This window comes from Pseudopipra pipra, chromosome 5 (assembly GCF_036250125.1).
Source record: "Pseudopipra pipra isolate bDixPip1 chromosome 5, bDixPip1.hap1, whole genome shotgun sequence".
NCBI classification, from domain to species: Eukaryota; Metazoa; Chordata; class Aves; order Passeriformes; family Pipridae; genus Pseudopipra; species Pseudopipra pipra.
The window spans coordinates 10,083,418-10,104,329 of NC_087553.1; the positions used below are offsets into that span (position 1 = coordinate 10,083,418).

General features: G+C 37.4%; 2 protein-coding genes across 2 annotated transcripts in view; one reads left to right on the forward strand and one right to left on the reverse strand.

The window, feature by feature from the left end:
* Positions 1-10,757, reverse strand: part of PLCZ1 (phospholipase C zeta 1) — a 47,148-nt gene extending 36,391 nt beyond the window's left edge. The window contains exons 1-3 of the mRNA XM_064654390.1: positions 10,623-10,757; positions 9,935-10,058; positions 5,932-6,166 (exon numbers count right to left, since the gene is read on the reverse strand). Of these exons, the coding sequence (XP_064510460.1) occupies positions 5,932-6,166; positions 9,935-10,058; positions 10,623-10,636 (373 nt within the window). The 5' untranslated portion in view covers positions 10,637-10,757. The remainder of the gene's footprint in view (positions 1-5,931; positions 6,167-9,934; positions 10,059-10,622) is intronic.
* On the forward strand, positions 10,635-12,393 carry CAPZA3 (capping actin protein of muscle Z-line subunit alpha 3). Its single transcript, XM_064656669.1, is given in 3 exon segments — positions 10,635-10,782; positions 10,884-11,689; positions 11,691-12,393. Coding segments are annotated over 3 exon segments (1,032 nt in total). The 3' UTR covers positions 11,769-12,393.
* The last annotated feature ends 8,519 nt before the right edge of the window (positions 12,394-20,912 follow it).

Here is a 20,912-nt window from a genome sequence, read left to right on the forward strand (position 1 = left end):
TTCTAAAATAAATATTACATTTGATCTTTCCCAGTCTTTCAATTCCTCATCCATTTTCTCATATCTTCAAAGGTAGCCCATATTAGTCAAGCTTGTTACAGTCAATTTTCTAGGAACTTGGCTTTGTCAGCCTTTCTTCACTGATCTGAAGAAGTCATTTAAGCATGTCCTACCCTGATTTATCCCTATTTTTGACTGAGATTTTAATCTGGTCCTATTAATAATATTAGGCCACTAGATCGTACTTAGGTAGTGCATCAGGAATTTCTTTGGTCATCTTTTACCTAATATATTTGCAGAATTACATGGCTACCCTGATGACTCTTGATAATTGTGTCTTATTTGGTATCCTGACTTTGATTTATCCACATGCACACGTTGTATTATTCAATGCTTGTAGCAAGTGGTTTAACTTTCTACTTTCTGGGTCTTTAAAAAGCAGTTTGAATTTTTTTTTACATGTTGCTCAAAACAGAATACATTCATTCTGGATGCTTAGCATATAATGAACTGTATGAGTCGTAGACAATTCCTTTGAAGTGAAGGCTTTTCATCAATGATATCTAGTTTTTATTTATTTTTTATGCTCTATATATTTATCTCTGTAACTAAAAATAAAGCTGGTAACTTTGGGGGGGGGAGTGGTTATTTATTAACAATTCTTACTTTTATTTACTAACAATTCTTACTTTTTATACATTTATCTTTTAAATTAGTGAAAAATACTGACTTTCCAAAGTTTTGCTTATTTTCTGAATTATTTATGATCCTTCCCTGGCTGTTCTTGTCATTAACAAAAGTTAATTATAATATTCTCCAGAAGAGAAATTATATGTCGATAAATAAGCTCATGACCATAATCCTCACAAAATAAAAACATATTATTACTTTGTTAGTCCATATTTAAGATCTTGGACTTCAGTAAAATATTTTGCTCCTGTTTCTAATCAAAGGAATACAGATCTTTGTGTTTTTACCCAGCTTGTTACAGGCCCTTACATTAAACAGGCTTATATATAATTTTCTCAGGGATCTCTAGTTGCTGTCACTGAACTGCACGCAGCTGAAGTCACCATCATGTTTCTGGAGAACTACCAAAACTACAAAGTTGTAAACTGAGCTTTGCACTAAAAAATCATAGAATCATAGAATCACCTGGTTTTGAAGGGACCTTAAAGATCATCTCGTTCTGCCCCCTCTGCCTTGGGCATGGACACCTTTCACTAGACCAGGTTGCTCAGAGTCCCATCCAGCCTGGCCTTGCACATTTCCAGGGACGGGACATCCATAACTTCTCTGGGCAGCCTGTTCCAGTGCCTCACCACCCTCACAGTAAAGAATTTCTTCCAGATATCTAATTTAAACCTACTCTCTTTCGGTTTGGAGCCATTCTTCTTTGTCCTGTCACTGCACACCCCTATAAGAAGTCCCTCTCCATCTTTCCTGTAGGCTCCCTCCAGGTACGGGAAGAGGGGCAGAATCCCCTCCCTCACCCCTCTGCCCTCCCTGCTTTGGATGCAGCCCAGGACACTCTGGGCTTTCTGAACTGTGAGTGCACATTGCTGGCTCACATCCAGCCTCTCATTCACCAGTACCCCCAAATTCTTCTTGCCAGGGCTGCTCCTGATCTGTTCATCCCCCTGCCTGTATTGACAGTGGGAATTCTCCCCACCCAGGTACGGCACCTTGCACTCGGTCTCGTTAAACCTCACCAGATTCCCATGGGCCCAGTTCAGTTCTGGCAGCATGGGCAGCTCTGTGAATTGAGATATGCAAAAGACCTTCACGTGTACATAAATGACATGCCATGTGATAAAATAAATTTTCAGAAATATGATGTTTGGTAGGTCATAGTTTTGAGAGTTTAAGATAATGGTACACTTAATTTTTTATTACTGCTACTATTTGTTCACCCCTCTCGTACCAGGGGAGAAAACCTACTGTGTTTCTTCAGAGCTCTGTCCTATCTTTGTCTGATGAAGATACCAAAACTAGCTAGAAGTGGAAGGACCTGCTTGTTAAATTCTAAGGATTAGCACAGTCATACTATTTTCTGACCATTTACAGACATTTTCTCCTTTTACATTAGAGGAAGTGGGAATTCATCTCCATAACTACTCTGCAATGAAAAGATACATTCATCAGGACCTCACATTTCTTCCTGAGAGGAATATCAGCTTTATCTCCATCAGGATCCTTTAGCAGTAGTTAGTGTGTACACATATCCATTTGGTGTAGAAAGAAAAAGAGAAGGCAAGAAAATATACTTGTCATCTCTTTTTGTTTACAAAGTTCAAAGCTTTTTTCTTGCCTTCCTCTTCTGGATAGTCTGGAATATATATTATTAATAATAATCCTTTTTTTTCCAAATCTAATTTTTAAAAAAATGGTTTTCCCTATTCCTCCTGTTAAGGTAAAGTCCAGATCTGCCACATATACAAATACTGTCATATCAGAGAGAAATTATAGATATAACCTGAGTATTTGAAAGACTTGGATTACATGATATATTATTTTTAGAGTTTATTACATTCTGCTTTCTAATTTATCTTGGGGCTATTGTGAAAGTATTTTTCTTTCTTTATGGAAAGAAAAAAAGTGAAAACTTTCATTAGATATTTGCTACCCTGAAGGGACTGAGGCCTGTGCAGATCCATGCTGAAGCAGACAAAATAAATAAGTCATTACATGCTGACCAACAGCCTCCTACGACACCTTTTCCCCACTGAAGGGACTGAGTACAACCTGCAGCCATCAGAAGTGGGAGGAGAGGTGTCTGGACTGAAGTAGAGACTAGGAAGTGGGGATGAGAAGAGCCTGAATGGAATTTGAGACTAGGAAATGGGGAGAAAGGTGTTTTCCATGTTTTTAAATGTATGTATGTGTTCTTTGTTTCCCAATAGTTAACTTAGTAGTTAAATGTATATGTTACTTGGCCACCAGAGATATTGAAATGTGTACAAATAGGTGTGCTGGGAATTTAAAGGGTGAAGTCATGAGAAATGCAACCAGAGACAAGGGTTGTTACTCTGCTATATTGGAAGAAGGAAGCTTTCAACAGTTGTTACAAGTCAGGCAGAAACATTATCAGTTGGAATTTCATACTATGAAATTTTACTACTTAACATCAGATTAAAAGTTTCATCCTCTAAGTGAACAATAAAGACAGTAATATTTCCATGACTAAAGAAAGAATACAGTTGTTCCTTTTCTACTCTGAGTTTATATTCTGGGGAGTTTGTTTTCCACCTGACCCACACTTATAATTGGTGCACACTTGAATAAAGTATCTGAGCAGCAGTGGAGTTTTCTAAGGGCTTATATCTCATAATTGTCTTCTTCTGCTGAAAGCTTTTCCTGAGACTGGATATTTACACACTCTTTCACACATCTGAACTCTTATGTCTCATAAATCCAGAGACAGGCATTGTCTTAGTTGAGATTTTGTGGAAATTTGGTTTGCAATGGCCAATGGGATCAAATTTTCTCTCCTGCAAATGAATGCTCTCCATCTTGCTCTGTCTTTAACACACTCATGCACACACACAAAAAAAAAACCCAAAAAAACCCCAAACCAAAAAAAAAAAACCCTAAAACAGCCCAACAAAGTTTAAAAGACTGTATATCCTAGGAACAAACTGAAAATGTGGGTTTTTTGTTCACAAATACATTTTGGATTACTCAAACTCTTTATCTGGCAGATGCTTATACTGTTATTTACAAAGTGAGTACGTTTTCAAGACAAGATTGTATTTTTGCCCTGTTTTTGTACTGCTTAGCAGAAAAATAGAGAGACAAGAGCAGAGTCTTTGAATGGCACTACAATGTAAATAATAGTGGGATGCACCTTCTTATCCTCAATGTGCCTCTAATCCTATCCATGTAAATACTCAATAATAAGCAATAATTTTTTTAAAAGAGATATATTACCAAGCTTTTTAAAAAAGGTGCATTTAGCTGACATGTTTTCTTTAACCTCATTTAATGACTCAAGACTTCTATTCAAAATTAATAATAAAATGCAGAGATAGTGGAATATTTGTGTGAAATAAAACTGACAATTGGATGTTAGTAAGACACAACAGTCAGGTGTGAATCACATATTCATATTTTGTGATCAATTCCACAAAAATGGTTCTTTCTGCCAAAATGCAAGCTTTTAGCACATAAAAAAAAATCTGTTAATGCAGTGTTTTCCCATCAGACATTTAAATTGTACAGTAAAAGGGATGAGTGATGTATTCCACACCGTTCCTGAACAAGCTACAGTACCCTCAGAGAGTTAATACTGATTTATCTGGCTCAATAGCATTGGAAAGTCTTTTCTCTCTGCACAAATGTTAGGGATGTACTAAATGCTATAGATGCACTTATCAAAGCTGTATATAAAGTCTAGTCACTGTTTTCATCTTAATCTTGACATGTGAGTGCTATCAAGTTTATCAGATAATGGTTATTACTCTTAGCAGACCAGTCAATAGAGTGTCAAAATCTGCCCTTTTCCCTTTCAGAGGACAAGGATGGCTGATGAGTCCAACAGATCATCCTGATGAAGAATATTCTACACCAAACTGAGAACAACAGTTACACAAAATGGTCTATCACAACACCACATGAATCATTGATCGTGTCAATCATAACTGGAACTTTCCAATAAATGTGTTTGAGTGGGAGTTTTAGTTCACTCAAAGGAGCATTGAACAATACAGTTATTATTCCGTTCAGCAAGATTATTTCCAATTACAAGACAAACAAATTTTATCACAGATGAAGAAACAAACAAGAATTTGGCTCAGCATCTGAAATTTAAACCAGACATTAAATTAAACCTGCGGAAACTCCAGTTGATATTTACAAATGTGTTTTCTAATGGACTAAAGATTTTTTCATTGTTTAAGTGTGTTATAGCTTTTAGTTTTCCCATCAAAACAGGTAATACAAAAAAAAAGGAACCTTCTAAACTGGTAACTTATGCAACTACTTAGCAAACACAGTAGTCCTCAGAAAGAGCAGAATATGTTCAATAAAATACAGCCTAATTTGAAAGGCAACCTTAGAGAGTAAAGGCATAAGGAATCACATGTTGTGTAGTTGCTACTGGACAGTAAGTGCCTCTTCAAGAAACTTTTTGACAGAGTGATTCATTTTCTTCTTCCACCACAGGATCAGCATAGATATTTCAGGATTATTATCCCAAAAGGAACACTTCTCCTTGGGTTTATTTTTTTTAACCAGTTATCAAATCCACCCATTTTCAAAGACCAGGAACCAAGGAAACTGAAAAATTAAACATCTGAGATTCATATTCCACTGAACAAAGTAACAGCTTGCAATAAAATGCATTTAGGTCTTTTTCATAGCTTAGTTGCAAATTTTGCCTCAAGTTATGTTCAGTGAAACTCAGCAGAAATATTACACTACAACTTGAGGCAGCTTTCAATAGCTGAAGAATACATGTTACAGCTTTATAAACCTCTCCTCATCTCAGAATTCTCATGATTCAGAAAGGATGATCATGAAGATCATACATAGGGCTTATTCTGCAAGCAAGTCAAGGGGACAAGTCTTGTCTGCGGCCCTACATTGTCAGTGAACGACTCAAGGGAGAGAAGACAGTACAATGGGCAGAGAAGCAACATGGCAGATAAGAACCCTAAGAAAAACAAATTAAAAGTGTTTTGTTGTGACCATCAGTGAGCTGAAGAACAGAATACGTGAAAGGACAAGGGAAAAAGAGAAATAAATGACAGAAAAAAAGAAGAGAGCAGAGAAAGGATAGCACCATGAAAATAAAAGAAAACACACAAAAAAATAATAAATACACAAAAAGGGATTGCTTTTAAAGTAATAAACATATGAGGTTCTTGCAAACCCCAGTCATTGACAGAAGCTCTACAAATAAGAGATATCAAATACTTAAGCCATGCATACCTTCATCAATGGGTTCATACTTCGAAATAAGTTCAAAGGCAGTTGTTTCAGTGGCTTCAGTGTAAAACTGTTCTTTCACAAGGAATTTAATGAGCTGGCTGTCAGGGAGAATTTTGCCGTCTGGCGAGTAAGCCCGGAATAGTTCCTGAAATTCAGATCTGTGCACAATAGCTCGATAAATTGCCTTGAAGTCTTCCATGCTAATTATATGTCCTGAGTGTTTGTCAACTGTTTTCTGGAAAAAAAAAAAGCAACCAAAAAATCCACCACAAAACCCAATCAATACAAATATATGCAACAACACAAAGAGACACACAAACCACTTTATTCTAACTGATCATAAGAGCAAGAACCAAAGAAGAATCCTCAGGCAACAGTGTGTTATCTGATCATATTCTTTAACTTTTAGATTTGATTTTGTGTGGTAAAATATTTTATACAGATTAAAATGGACCATATGACATAATTAGCACCTAAATAATTACAATAAATTTATATTTAATGTGTATGCAATATTAAAACACATTATGCAAAGTCTCTAAAATGATGCAAATTAAAATAAATTTGCAGCATAAAAGTTATCAAGTGGAAAATATATTTAATATAATATTTCTCCAACAGCAATTTAGAGCATATTGTAAATACTGTCCATTAAATTTCCATACAAAACACAGCAACCAGTAATTTAAAAATGAAATAAGGATGACCAAATTATCATGAGATCCAAGTCTTTCAATACCTCAGATAAGAAACACTATTAAAGTTTGAAGACAAGGTATTTTATAATAACCTATGACATCATGTTCTATTCTTAACAAGCCAGACTGGTTAAGTTAGATTAATTATTCACACTTTCAGAATTCTTAAACTGTAAGCTTGTTTTTATACAGCTTACAAAATGTTAGCATAGTAATTAATTTCAATGTTCCAGTATAAAAGCCACTACAAAGTTTAAAAAGGCAAAAGAATTTGAGTAGAATACTTTTTTACCATTTCTGCCTTGAACACTTTTCTCAGATTTAATGGTTCAATATTTCCTTTAAAATTTTCTCCTCAAGTAATTGTGCATACAAAATACAAATATTTCTAACGTTTTAGCTTGCATTATTGTTAAAAGTTGTCAAATTAAGAGAAATTTGATGACAAAAATGCTCACAAAAGTCACAAATAAATGGCAATTAATTGCCTCAATGATTATCACCGAAAGGTGATCAAAATTCTTAATCCTTGGCTCCTCAAACTGAGACTACCAAAGAGCCAAAATTTCACCATCTAAAACATGGCACTTACTTCCCCAAAAGTGTCCATAAACAGGAAATTACTTACTTGAGCTCTGGCTTTGATCAAGACTTAAATCAAGACTTTTGATTATTGCTAAGTTAGATTACTTTTGAAGCTATACCATAAAACCTAAAAGTTTAATGATACATTACCAGCTCCTTCCAATGTACTTCTGAATAAATACAACAGTAGGGTCAGAACATATTAGATAATGGAAACAAGTACTAAAGTAAATTTCATGAGGAGTTATAGTGAAAAATCTTATATATCAGTACTTCAGTATTTGTTTTGAGTTTGTGAAAGAGAATAATAATGATCATTTTTAACAGAAAATATTTCAATACAAATGCTAATTACACACATTTCACTATCACTGAGAAATTCCCCAAGGTTGATACCTTCAACCTGATTTTTAACATCTTTAAGAAAGCTGCAAATTTGCTCATTACTGTTAAAGAGGAAAAGAAAATACCAATTTATTTTGGAAATAAATAGTCTATCAGGACTTGGGAGATGTTCACTTAGGCACTGGCATGGATTGAAGCTGGGCAAAAAAATTAAAGTTTCTATCTCACTTGCCTCTTCATGAAATACAGGCAACAATGCTCCACAGGAGAGCTCTTCAAATTAAAGTTATAAAAATCATGTTGCTATAAAAAGATAGTTATAAATTTCTTCTTGGGGGATTTTTATTATTCTTCTTTTTATTAACGCACATCTAATGTTTGCTATTCAGAAAAAGTATCTAGACAAAGAGTCTTGAGAGGAATCATATGAAAATGTATTATTCCTTAAAAATCTTAATGTTCATAATTCTGATATTGCTCAAAGAAGCATTACATTAAAATAAACTAAAGAGGACAGACAAGAAAAAAAAGCAGATTTTTCTTTACAAACTATGTTTTCTATAAAATGTATTTTTTATGTACAACCATTTGATTAACTGTTGATGTGTAGTTACTTACAACAATGTCAGTAAGATTCCCTTTCAGACTCCTTTGTATTTTTACATATTATTACACTGATGAAATATTTGGACCCCCAAGCTTAAATTTCTCTCAAATGTCGAAGAATGCCTGTAAGTACAGCTACAAATATCTAGATCAAGCTACTGAGCATAATATGTTAAATACAACTAGATCAGACTTGTTCTTTGCAGATCAATTCCTCAAATAATTACTCTCCTCTCTACCCACAACCAGCCACCTCTCTCAAATTTCTGTCAGAAAGCAAAGTAGATGGAAAACTGAGGAAACTGAGAAACACTTTTAAGTTCTCATGAGATTCTCAAGGTTGGCAATTCTCTCAATGCAGTGCAAGTTCCAAAACCACAGGAAGCCTCTTTAGCAAGCGTTGAGCTCATGCTGCCAGTTTTACCTTAGCTTGACAAGGCAGAGAACAATGAGAGAGGAACACAACAGAGTGAGGAAATCACAATGCCTTCCCTCTGCCTGTCTGACTGTCAGCATGACATGACCTGAAAGTTTCTGACTCACCATAGTTAATTCTCCTCTGCCAAATTGGGACAGAATCAGCCAGTTGGTTACAAAATTCTCAAAAGAATCACACACACACGCACACACACACACATATATATATAGCCACTTGGTTTCATTCCCTTAGGAAAAGAGTTTTACCACACAGCTATTTTGGGGGGAAAAAATGAGGTAAAAAGAAAAATCATAGAGCTTTTGAGTCAGTACTAGAAAGGACCTGAAGAACACGTAAACCCAGGATGTCCTAAGACCCCCTCAAATTTGCATTATTTGCTCACTGGGACAATATTCACCTGCTGATAGTTTTCTTCCCTACACTAAATTAACCCATCAGTAAGTCCAATTTCTAGCTGTATCATGTAACCTTATAGAAATCTCTTAAACACTTCCATATCTCTAGGCCCAATACTTTCCCTGGGGGTTAGAGTGTAATTCCTATCCATTCAGGCACACCTCTTAAATCCTAGAGAAGAGGTATAGTGAAGAATGAATGAATGTGTGCTGCATCTATGTTGTTCTGAAGCCCAAGCAGCTCAGACAAGTCCATGTTGTCCTGCTGGCAAAAGGATTTTTAGGAAGTTGCTCTAATGGCTCTGTCTAGGATCAGACAGGGCCATCTGGGTTCCTTAGCTTGATCACAGAAGAAACTGGATTAGATGAAACCAGAATATTTTAAATTTTCCCAAGTGCAGACATGCTACAAAAAACCTGGGAATCAAAACTTATGTATTTTCCACCTTACACTATTTTGTTGTGGCAAAGAGAAGGCGTTATGTGAGTGTTGGTCTTTTCTCCGACTTAAGAGGACAGGAGGGAATGGCCTCAGAGTGTGCCAGATTACATATTAGGAAAAATTTCTTCACCAAAAGGGTTGTCAAGCATTGGAACAGGCTGTCCAGGGAAATGTCTGAGTCACCATTCCTTGAAGGTATTTAAAAGACATGTACATGTGGTGTTTAGGGACATGGTTTAGCAGTGGATTTTGCAGTGCTGGAATGGTTGGACTCAGTGATCTTAAAAGTATTTTCCAACTTAAATGATTCGGATTCTAATGCAAGCCCTTGGTTATCTATTTTACACAGAAACAAAAATTATTTGCTGATTTTGCACACTTTACTAGCATGAAATACACTTCTCAAAAAAAAATTTAAAAGTCAGCAAATGTAAGACACTTATGTAACTGAACTTCTAAACTTATTTAATTACTTAACCTACATATACCTTACCTTGAAAATATGTGTTACATGTGCCTCATCAAAAGGTATTTGCATTTTTTCAAGCAGCCTCATGCAGCCCTCTAAATCAATATTCCCAGTCTTAAAATCATTCTGAATGACAGACCAGAACCACGTAAGAGAAATGAGGTTAAGGAAACTTCTGGCCCACGACATTGCCTTCTAATAGGGGAAAGAAGGGGAGAAGTTTAGTTCTGTTAAACCTAAGAAGTTTGTGCTTTGCTTTTCTCATACTCTAGAACATCCTTGTCTTCTGGTCTCTGGGAACGCAGCAGGCTCTGAGGCGTGCAAGGAGAGACTTCTGCTCTGTTCCCAAAGACTCTGAGGGCAGTGACAAGAAGGGCCAAAGGCAGCGTGTGAGGGAAATCAGGGGGTGGCCAGGGTGAAGAAAGGGGTGCAGTGAGAGGAGGGAAGTGTGGGGGAGGCTGAAGGGAACGATGGGGAGTGCCAAGAAGCCTCAAAGAGTGAGTGTGCCCAGCACTGCGCCCACCCAACCACCATCAAACTGGCCCCGGTTGACCGGACCGGCTGTCCCCGGCCATCCCTGACACCCATCTGGGGGTCCCATGTGTGCCCAGGCTGGATCCAGGCCTGGGGGGAAGAGGCATGTGGGGAGTGTCACAACAGCAGCTGTCACAGGACAGGGAGAGGAGGAGGAGGTAGAGCAGCCAAAGGATATCTGTTCTCATCCATGCTGGCTGTGCATCGCCTGCTCCGGTGCCTTCACTGCAGTGGCGTTGCCAGAACCTCGCTCCAGTTCACAGTGGGCTCCTCATCCCACAGTGCCCTCTCGGAACTGCACAGAATGTTTGCTCCCCCATCCCGCCCGTGTTGTCCCGGTGCCGCTCTGGTGATGTCACAAAGCGTGGGAGCCCAGCACAGGCCCCTTCCAGCCACTGCTGCTGCCCCCCCGCCACCATCTTGTGCCTTTTCCTCTGAGCCCAAAGCGGCCCTCGTGGCCTGCCCTCGCCCGCCATCTCCCACCCCTTGGACAGCCCACAGCCCCAGAATGGGCACCAGGAAGGAGCTGTTTCCTATTTTCAGCCAGCTGTGCCAGTGTCCTGCTGGAGGGTTGGGCCAGTTTGTCCGAGGTGTGTCTGCTCTGGTCCAGGACGACCAGCTGGCGAGGCAGGAGGCTGCCACAGCAACATCCTCACCCTCGTCCAAATAAATGGGCACACCGTGATACTGACCCACTGCAACAATTTAGGGGGAAACCCCTTTCTTTGGCCCTCAGGATAAACTCCCTTCTGAATCTGCCCACCTGGGCGGGGGAAGCAGCAGGTTCCAGGGCACAGTGTGATGGCAGACATGGGGGAACATCCCAAGGGATGGAAGCCCACATGGGTTGCTGCGTTCCTACTGTGTGCTCAAAAACACCCCGGGCAAGAGGAGCTGTCTGTGCCCTGCTTTGAGACCCACCAGTATCAGCCTTCAAACCACTGGAACAGCCTTTGGAAGTCAGGCTGGACTTTTGCCCTGGCTCCACGTACCACTAATGTTACAGGGATCCTTTTTCTCCAGGCACACTGCTTCGAAGCTGCCAGCCTCCATGTAAATGTCAGCAAGCCTGAGATTGAGACTCTAAATGTGACAGACCAAAGGCAGTTTGCCACAGATTTTGTGAAACTTGTGAAAGCTGAGGACACCAAGTTTCATATTGCCATTCTGGAAAACATTCAGGTTTTGTCAGAGGATATATGAGGGGGAAATCTGTCGAGGAAACTCCTTGTTAGTCACACTTTTAATGAACTGGAATAAACTATTGAATGATCAGCATCTGAACACCAGTGTCTCCAATGTCAAAGTGCTTCCATGGTACTGAAATAAACCCTTTGATATGGTGTCCTAAATATAAAAAAAGAAGAAAAATACAAAATGGGGTTGTTTGTTTGATTTATTTCTGGATCACTCAGGAGAATACAGAAATTTCCATCAGTCAACTACCACTTTAAAAATAATTCAAGTTTGTAGTGACTGGAAATAATTTGCTGTTATTTTTTTTTTTCGTTTACTTCATGTACTTTTCAACTGCTTTTAAAGATACTAGTAGTGGTCAAAATGTCAAAGGGAGGTGAGTCAGCAAGCAAACTCTTACTTTCCTCTGTAATTTTAACCAATATGACATTCACTTATGTAACTTCATACTAAATAAAGCACTGGTTATAAGGAAAGTTGATAAGGTAGGTTGGCATTGTATACAGATTTTTTCATTGGTACTGTGAAACTCTGTAAATTCAGCCTTCAGGCTTGGCTTGTACATACCTTTCTGCATGCTCAGGAGACATCCCTAACACAGGCTCATGAACAAAGGGAGAGCAGTACACAGGAGGAATAAATTTCTTATAGCTAGTGCAGAAGATATTTCAGGACTGATCAGGGCTGTGTGCTGGGTGCTGAGGCATTACAGAATAAAGCAGTGCTACTTCCCTTCTCCCAGTGTTCCTTACAAAGGCCAAAGGAATGTATGTGATTTTGGTTTACTTTCAAACTATGACAGTGATTATTTCCTAATATTTATCACAAGTTATTACAAATACCTCCCACCTTTGCTCTTTTCTGTAAATATAACTTTTAATTACAGTTTTATCAGAAACAAAAGTTAATTTTAAGCAGTGATGTAAACACTACACTTCTAAAAAATATTGACGTGAACATTTAAACATTATTTTACGAAGATTTTGCTATTGTTCATCACTGATGATGGCAATTGCAGTGTCATCTGTGAACATGCCCTCTCATCTGTGGCTTTATAACTTCACTGATCAGACTGGTCATGATTGCTTTCACTGTCTTGGTTTAAAAATGTAGAGAAAACATCATGCAAAAATGCTGTTTTCAAGTTTCTTTTTTGATAAAAAATGAAGATTTTGCATTCGTACTGACCCCTGATTTGGGAGGTTCCATTTTCTATACATTTGGAGAAACCAACAATGAAAAGGTGTTTAATACAAAAACCATGTTTCTACATCATTCTGCATTGTTGATGACTAAATCATATGCTCAGTTTTTATTAATAAGCACACTAATTTACAGACCTTTACCACAGAAGACTATGTTGCAGTGTTTTCAATATTTGAATGAAACTGAAATAAATGAAATAGTTCCTTTGATATATACTGAAATTCTTCAGATTTGCGTTGACTAGAGCACATTTTTCATCTTTATTGTCATTCAGCTCAATGGTTCTAATCCATGTGCAGGAAGATGCTCATCATGCAGGTTTCTTTCCTGCAAGCAGAAAGCAGGCTGCTGCCCTTCTAATAATGTCCCTTAACAACACCTTTTGCAGATGGACATTTGTTAGAGAATCTGCACCATGCACTTGAATAGGAAGAAGGTTGGAGCATGGAGAGCATTTTCTGTGCTCCTTTGGTTCTTCAGAGAAAGCTGCATTACCTGTGGGTCATTTCTCTTTTCACCCCACAGCTGCTACTGGGTTCCATCCAACACCAATCCAGCCCTTTAGTGCCCATGTTGCTGCTGGAGAGCATTCAATGACCAAGCAGCTGTCTTTACATGGAATTTGGTTGAGTATGTGATTATTCCTTTATTGAAAGTAAGAGGAATTTATTAAAAAGTGTTACAAAACCCAGGGATGCTTTAATGAAGATAGCCTGTTGTGAGTGTAGTTCACATCTGCAGTACAGAATAACAGACGAAATTTTGGACATAAATTTAAGTACTAACAGAAACAGGAACAAAGCACTAAAAATTCTGGATTGTGAAAAAGCACTTTATTCAAACAAAAATGGTGAATGTGAACAAGCAATAAGGAACAGTAGAGAACAATGAAAAAGACTGAGCAGTCAGATGACTTTCACTTTCAAGGTTTATTCCACCAGACCTTACGAGATGCAAATATATGGCATTTTGCAATATACTGTTTGGTACTGTAGAACTCAATTCTCTCTTCTTTAAAATGCAGTTTCTCTATGGCAAAATTGTAGCAAACAGCGCAATAATAAAAACATTTAATATTGTAGGATTACACAGTCTTCCTATCTTCCCTATTAGTCTGCCCTTATAAACTTTTCATTATCCTTCCATTTCCTTTCTCTATAGAAGAGGGAATCTGTGAAACCAGAATCTGCAACAGAAGCTGCTCAGAGGGATGGAATTTGGGCAGAGGAAATGTTCTAATCAGACTGAAAATGCTCACTCAGTTTTCGCAAGGCCTATGAAATTAATCTGGGAAAGGTAATTCCAATACAGGCTTTGTCATTTTTCCCTCTACCTTCTCCGAATGGGCTTGGAATTTTTTAATTTCTTTTGGAAAGAGGAAACTTGGGGAGGAGTAAACATTATGAGAAGAAAGTGAAGACGCACAACTACATTGAACACTTGACTGAACTTTTACCTATACACCTTTGTGACTCTGCATATCTTTGAGATTTGGTTGTAACTTCTTACCTTTTTGTCCATACCAGGAGGTTTTTTTGCTGCATAGGGAATACATGACATCTCTCATTATCTTTATTCCTAAAATAGCCCTCTTTTTCTCTCTACTGCTTTGAAAACAATTCACATTCTTATAGATCCTTGTGAATCCATCTCTTTTTGTTGTCATCAGCACCCTGTATTTTAAGAACAGAAATGAAGGATAGGCATGTGTAACAAAAACAGAAATTCAAGTTGTCCAGCTGTATCATGCAGTAGGTGTCCACTGCAGCCAGTACAGCATACCTGGAATTGGAGCTCTATCTACCTATTTACAATCATAACTATCTGCTGTTAAAGATTTGCTCTGTGCCAGCAAAAACATTATCATCAGTTATCTTTCTGTAATATGCCCCCAATACTGTTTTTTTGTTCTTATCTTTGGTGGTTACTGAGTGGTCATGGTTCTTTGTCACAAGGAGAAGATCATCTACTCCATCAGTTCAGAACAGTTACACAATAAGATGCAATTTTCTTTCAAAACAAAATAGAACTTCTGTTGAAACTCCATTTACAGGCTTGAAAACTCACTGGAATTATCAAGTCAGTACAAATGTACCTGAGCCAAATTGGTTCAAATTTTTTTATTTCTGGCAATACTTCTGAATCTACCATTAATTGTTGTTGCAAAGAAAATCATCATTTTTGCTATGCCAGTAACATTAGAGCTTGGCTTGGACTTCATCGTCAGCTTACAGCTGCATTAAAATTGGAAGATGCTTAAAATTAGTACTTGGACTGAATATTTAATGTCCACATTATAAAGTTTGCTTCATGTTTTGCTAGTACTACAGCAGGTGGAAAACCTATCAAAATGAGGACACTTAGCAAAACAAGCTTACTCATTTCATTTTCATATTCATTCAAATATATGTGTGGAATTAAAAGCTAATTTGTTTTTAGTTTCAGAACAGATAGACAAATCTGTAATAGGCAATAGAGACTCCAGTTATCTGTTGGCAGAAATCAAAGTCTGTCAATACTCACAGTCTTTGGAAGAAATTCATGTTTTCCCCTTTACATTCTCCAAAACAGTACTAATTCTTTCTTTGCTTCATTCATGGAATGAAAAAGGAATTTTTTTGTAAAAAAAACTAGCCTTACTTGTATGTTTTCCAGGCTGTAGTCTGTACTAAAATCTCCACTGTATTTCTTACTCCCTATTCCTTGCTAAGTGATGGAAAAGAAAGGAAAACATGATTTTGAAAGAGGAAATAAAGGTGAAGGAAATCCAAAGAACCTTCTGTCAAGTGTATCTCTCTCACTGATCTCAAACAATCAGTGCATTAATGCTCCAGCTATAGTGAGACCACATTCAAGGATTATTTTCCCTTCTATGGTAAGAATGGTTTAAAATGTTCCAACAAATCTGAAAAAGCAGATTACATGCCAAGAACAAGACAATTTTCAGGTCTGTATGTCAGCATCCACAAGTAGTGGATTTTATAGTTCTTTTTAATGAAAGCCTCAGAATTACAAAAAATGAATGTGAAATGGTTTTGAAAGTCATTATTTCAAAAAATAACTATTTTGAACTATACAAAGCATACTAACCTGGGATTTTCCAAGGTTACAAGAGGTGTTTGTTACAGAAAGGCTTAGGAATTGCCACCATACAAAACTGAGGGAATAAGATACATAATATTTAAAACTGATGACCCATATCATATTAGGTCATTTATGTAGCAGATTATCCTTAACAAGAACAAGCATAATCTAATCTACTAATCTAAAATAATCTACTACACGTCCTTAAATTCATACTCAGAAAATGTCCTGAGATTGTGGGATCCTAATAATCGGATCTGGTTGGACTTGGTGGGATTTTTTGTTTCTATATTACTGTTCCTATAACACATTTGGAAGAAAAGGAAGTGTGGGTCAGCTTTTTTTGTAGATGTAGGTATAGGCCTTTTAGTCCTGAATCTTTACACATAACTAAAGGTCGCCAGAACTGCATATGGTCTGGATGTCTCTCCTTAGGGGAATGGAAGCCCAGTGTCTAGAATGGCATTAGAGGAGAACTAGTAACCTGGAAGGAGGGATCAGGGAAAGGGTGTAAGTGGGGAGATGTTGAAGAAAAATGTAAAAAGGCAAATTCACAATTGGAGAAAGGAAGAAAAAAGAGACAAGCATTATAATTCCACTGTTCTGGGACTTGAGGAGACAGTTCCAGAAGAGTGGAACAGAAATCTCAGCTCCCTTGCTGTCTTTCCTTCCTTGTCTTTGGGGCAAGTCACATTGACTCAGAGATCTCAAATCAGTACTCCAGTATATGTAATCTTCAGCCTCTCTGTACCCAGAAAAGCCAACCATTCTCCCTGATCCCCCAGGTATCCTATCAGAATGCATTAAGATGATAAATAAATAATACAATAGTCAGCTCTTAATAACTGAGGTAGGGAACAATTTAATTATATGTGACACATGTGCAAGGTAGCCATGGTCCCAGATAAAACTCTTATTATTATTAACTATAAGTTAATGCAAGTTTTTTTCACAAAGTTAAAAAGCATTAAGAAACAGGAAATTTTCTATCCTGTCTGAAATTTAGAATTACAAACCTACATCCTCAAGCACTCTACTGTGTTCTCACGTATGACAGGTTTTTTTACCAGCAAAGCTTCATGATCTACCTACACAGATCACAGAGCAGTGCACCAGCCCTTGGCAAGCCTACAGCTACTTAGGTGTGCTCATCTTCACTGGCAGAAAGCTCATGTTCCAGATAGGAACAGCCCTCAGGGGCAGACTGGTGGTAAAGCAAGGGATCAAAAGGCTTTATTTATTCACTTATTCATTGTTTTTCCTTAAACACATATTGTTTATTCTTAAACACAAGAAGTTTAGAGGCCTAAGGGAGACAAGAAGACATCGAGTACAGTGCTGCTCACATAATTTCAGTGTTACCTGACTTCTGAGACACAGACCAAGGAGTTAGACTTTAACCCAAATGCATGGTGCAGGCCATACTAAGTCCTATGCACTCAAATAAGATGAAGAAACATGTTTGTGTCCATAGTCATGCATGTTCATGACTGGAGACTGTCACAGAGGCCCATTCTGGCATTAGTCCTCCAGTCATTCTGCCTGGACACATGGTGGAGTGCTCATTTCATACAGCTCTTTTTTTGCCACACACTCACATTTCTTTCCCTTGGAAGTTAATGTGTATTTTTGGGGTTCTGTGATAACAGGAGGTTGAGACAGGACTGGGGAATGTATCCCACTGTGGAGATTCAATGGCTGAAAGAGTTTGAGTTCCTCTGTAGGGTAAGAAAAATACATACTCACCCTACAAGCCTCCTAGAGAGTGGTTTCAGTGGAAAAAAAAGTAGCTTTGGTTTCAGACAGAACCATTTGCTTTCTGGAATGAGATAATTAAAAGGAAGGTGAACATGAACAGATTATTAGGGGGTGGGTTTTTTTATTTGGTAGAGTTTGGAGTTTTTTACCCTGCATTGAAGTTACTATTAAGAGAATGACCTTTGAGAAGCTCACCACTCAGAGGTCAGGGTCACAGAGAAGCAGAAACTCCTGTGTATGCCTTTAACAGCTGTGTTGTCCTGTGTGTAGCATGAAATAATTAGGACTCCATTGATCTTGAAGCAAGTTACATAGATGACTTACCTTTAAAACCAGGTATATTCCAAGTTATAAAGGTTCTTTATGCTGTCTTTCTTGCTCTATGGCATTCAACAGATGAGAAAAAGCACTTTTTGTTTTTAATGCTTGTGAGTTCATTAGTAAATATTTTTTAAAAATCTCTCAGATTGTTTTTGAGAAAAAAATTTTTGCCAGTTCACTGAAGATATTATTAATTTTACTAAAGAACTTTATTTCACACAAGACTTCCCATTTGCAACTTTTAATTATATCATCATTAGAGACAGATATGAGAAGCACAGCTTATTTCAAGTATTTATTATTCATTCTTGTATTGTTAATGAATCAATGCCTGAAGTGCATCTGCAGTAGAAAGTCACCTTCTTGTTCATCAGCTTTGCATGTCCATAAAAGAAATGTGATTTCTTCAGGTATGGTATTACATAGAATTCAGTACCATTGCTTTCCATATATAACATCTACATGCAAATTTATTCTGTTGTTCTTTCTTAAATAATTAACATTATCTGCTAATATATTCTTGCTCAGACCAGTTCCTCTAGTAATTAACATTGAGTGTGCAGTGTGTATTCACTGAGCTTCTATAGTTCATTCTTCCTCTTTCCATCAAAAGGTCATTTTAAAGGCACATCGACAACATGCTTTCTATGATCTGTAAGTCCTGCAAGAACCAAGCTGTTATTTCAGCCTCTGGGCTGTAGTTCTCTATGCCTAAATCCATTACAAAATATGGATTTATCTGAAGCCAATGAAAAGCGTAATTAACATTTTGGTATTTGGTGTGGGATAATTTATTTTCCATTATCAAAGTTACATAGGCTGCCAAATGCGTGATGCAGATTATGGGACAAACTGTGCTTAAAATTCAGGTTTTTCAAAACAACCTGTTATTTCCTGTGAAGTATTCATGGGGAGACAGAGAAGATTAAAATGCATAGGTTCTATTTTGCCTTCAGCTGTTTTCTGGCTCCTCTGTTCAAGTCCCAGTTCGACAAAGTACTTAATTGTTTGATTAATTACAATCATTTGACTATTTCCACTGGGAGGAATAGTATGATATAGGTACCATGATGTTACAGTTAGTTAAACTGGATCATACAAAATGAAGGACCTGACAAAGAAGGTACAGAGAACAGGAGAAATGTTCCCTTCTTTTGACTGTGAAGTTTAGAGCCACTTGGAGAAAGTTCCTACAGACCAAGTTCCTGTCTTCCAGTGCTCCAATATATTTTATAAATCAATTTATATCATCCTGCTGCATTTTTTTGTCCTAATCTATGAAACATGTTAATCATAAAACAATTAATTTTTAAATTAATACCTCTAAATCCAGAAACCGGCTGAAAAGTCTAGAAGCTTCAGTAAATTAAATGGTAAGCACTTATTTATGCTCTAGTCATAAATAAGTCAAGGGAATCACCTATCCCATGGATATTTAGACTGTGAGTTCTAGAGAGTATGCTCACTCTGGGAGTGTTCAATGTCTTCTTCATTTAAGGAAGTTCAACTCTGTGTCTCATTTTTCCAGTGGAGTTCCCTTGCAGCTTCGTTATGAACCAGCATTTGCACACACCTGTAGAAAATGTGTTATTGTGTGCTACAGAATGCACAATCTCTGGGCATAAAAAGAGAAAGATTAGCATAATTCATGACTTAGCTGGAAGGCAGCTGGATCCAGCAGAGCAAAATTCTTTTCAGTGACAACTGACTACTGTTTATTGGGAAAGTAAAAACATGAAACACTCTGATCTGCTGAGATTCTGCAAGAGTGGGGGTTGCTTATGGGTTTTCAGATAACAGGAGGGAGAAAAAAAATTAAGTGCAGAATGAAGGTGGAAAAAAACTTGGATTTTTGCCTGCCATTAGCATGCTTATTTTAGAACTTTAGGTTGTTTCCAGTCTTTAAAAAAAAAAAAAAAAAAAAGCAATAATAAAGAACTCCTTTAGTTCTGAGAATTTCTTTGAGTTCTGTGAACATGTAGGACCAGACTAGAAGAGGTGAAAGCATTTTCAAGTCTACCCCTGTAACTGAGTAGGTAATTCCAATGTCTAAGTCCTACTGATATTGGCACAATATTTTTATAAGCAAAATATAGTGAAAACAAAAAGAACTCAATATATTAATCATAAAATTCTGCAGTGAAAAGTGACTTTGACGCATCTGTTCCTGTTTCATTAAACCCCTCATAGGCAGCATAATCCTGATAATTTTAACTCCCCAGATGAATATTCTCTATTTCATTTGCTTCTAAAAGACCAAATTATTAACCATGTCATATTGTAAAATTATCATCTAAAGACTTCATGATGTGCTAAGTAGAAAGGAAATTGCCAAAGGCTGTAAGCTCTGGGTCAAAGGACAGTTGTTTGTAGCTCATTGGTATGATGAAGTGAAATCAGAAATTATATTAAATGTTAGTTTAAGATGTAATTAGTGAGGAATTTATGCATTTTCCAGTATTCCACACAGATCCATAGTCTCATATAAACAGTGGCAGTAATGCTTGCCTGGGTACATTATTTGCCTACTCCAGAAGCAGGAAAACAATGCAAAAGCCAAAATATATTGCTCAGCATTGGTTTGCTTTTATTCCTTTCACCACTTCTCTCTTTACTCAGTTGTGCAACCCTGACTGCCAAACTATGGTTTCACAGGAGAGCTCAACTCAGTCTGTCTTTTTCCCTTTCTGCCTTTAGATACTCACAGAAAATTCCAATAAAACCTAAATTACCCTTGTGACTTTATAGCACTGGGCCAGAAGTGAGTTTCCAGGTTGGTGTGACATGAGTACTGAGTACCTCAAAGGCTCTTTCTCAGGTGCACAAGCTAAATGCTGGGCAATCTCTTTGCTTAGGCTGGTAAAAAAAATAAAGACTTTGCACAAAAGACTTCAGCTGGACT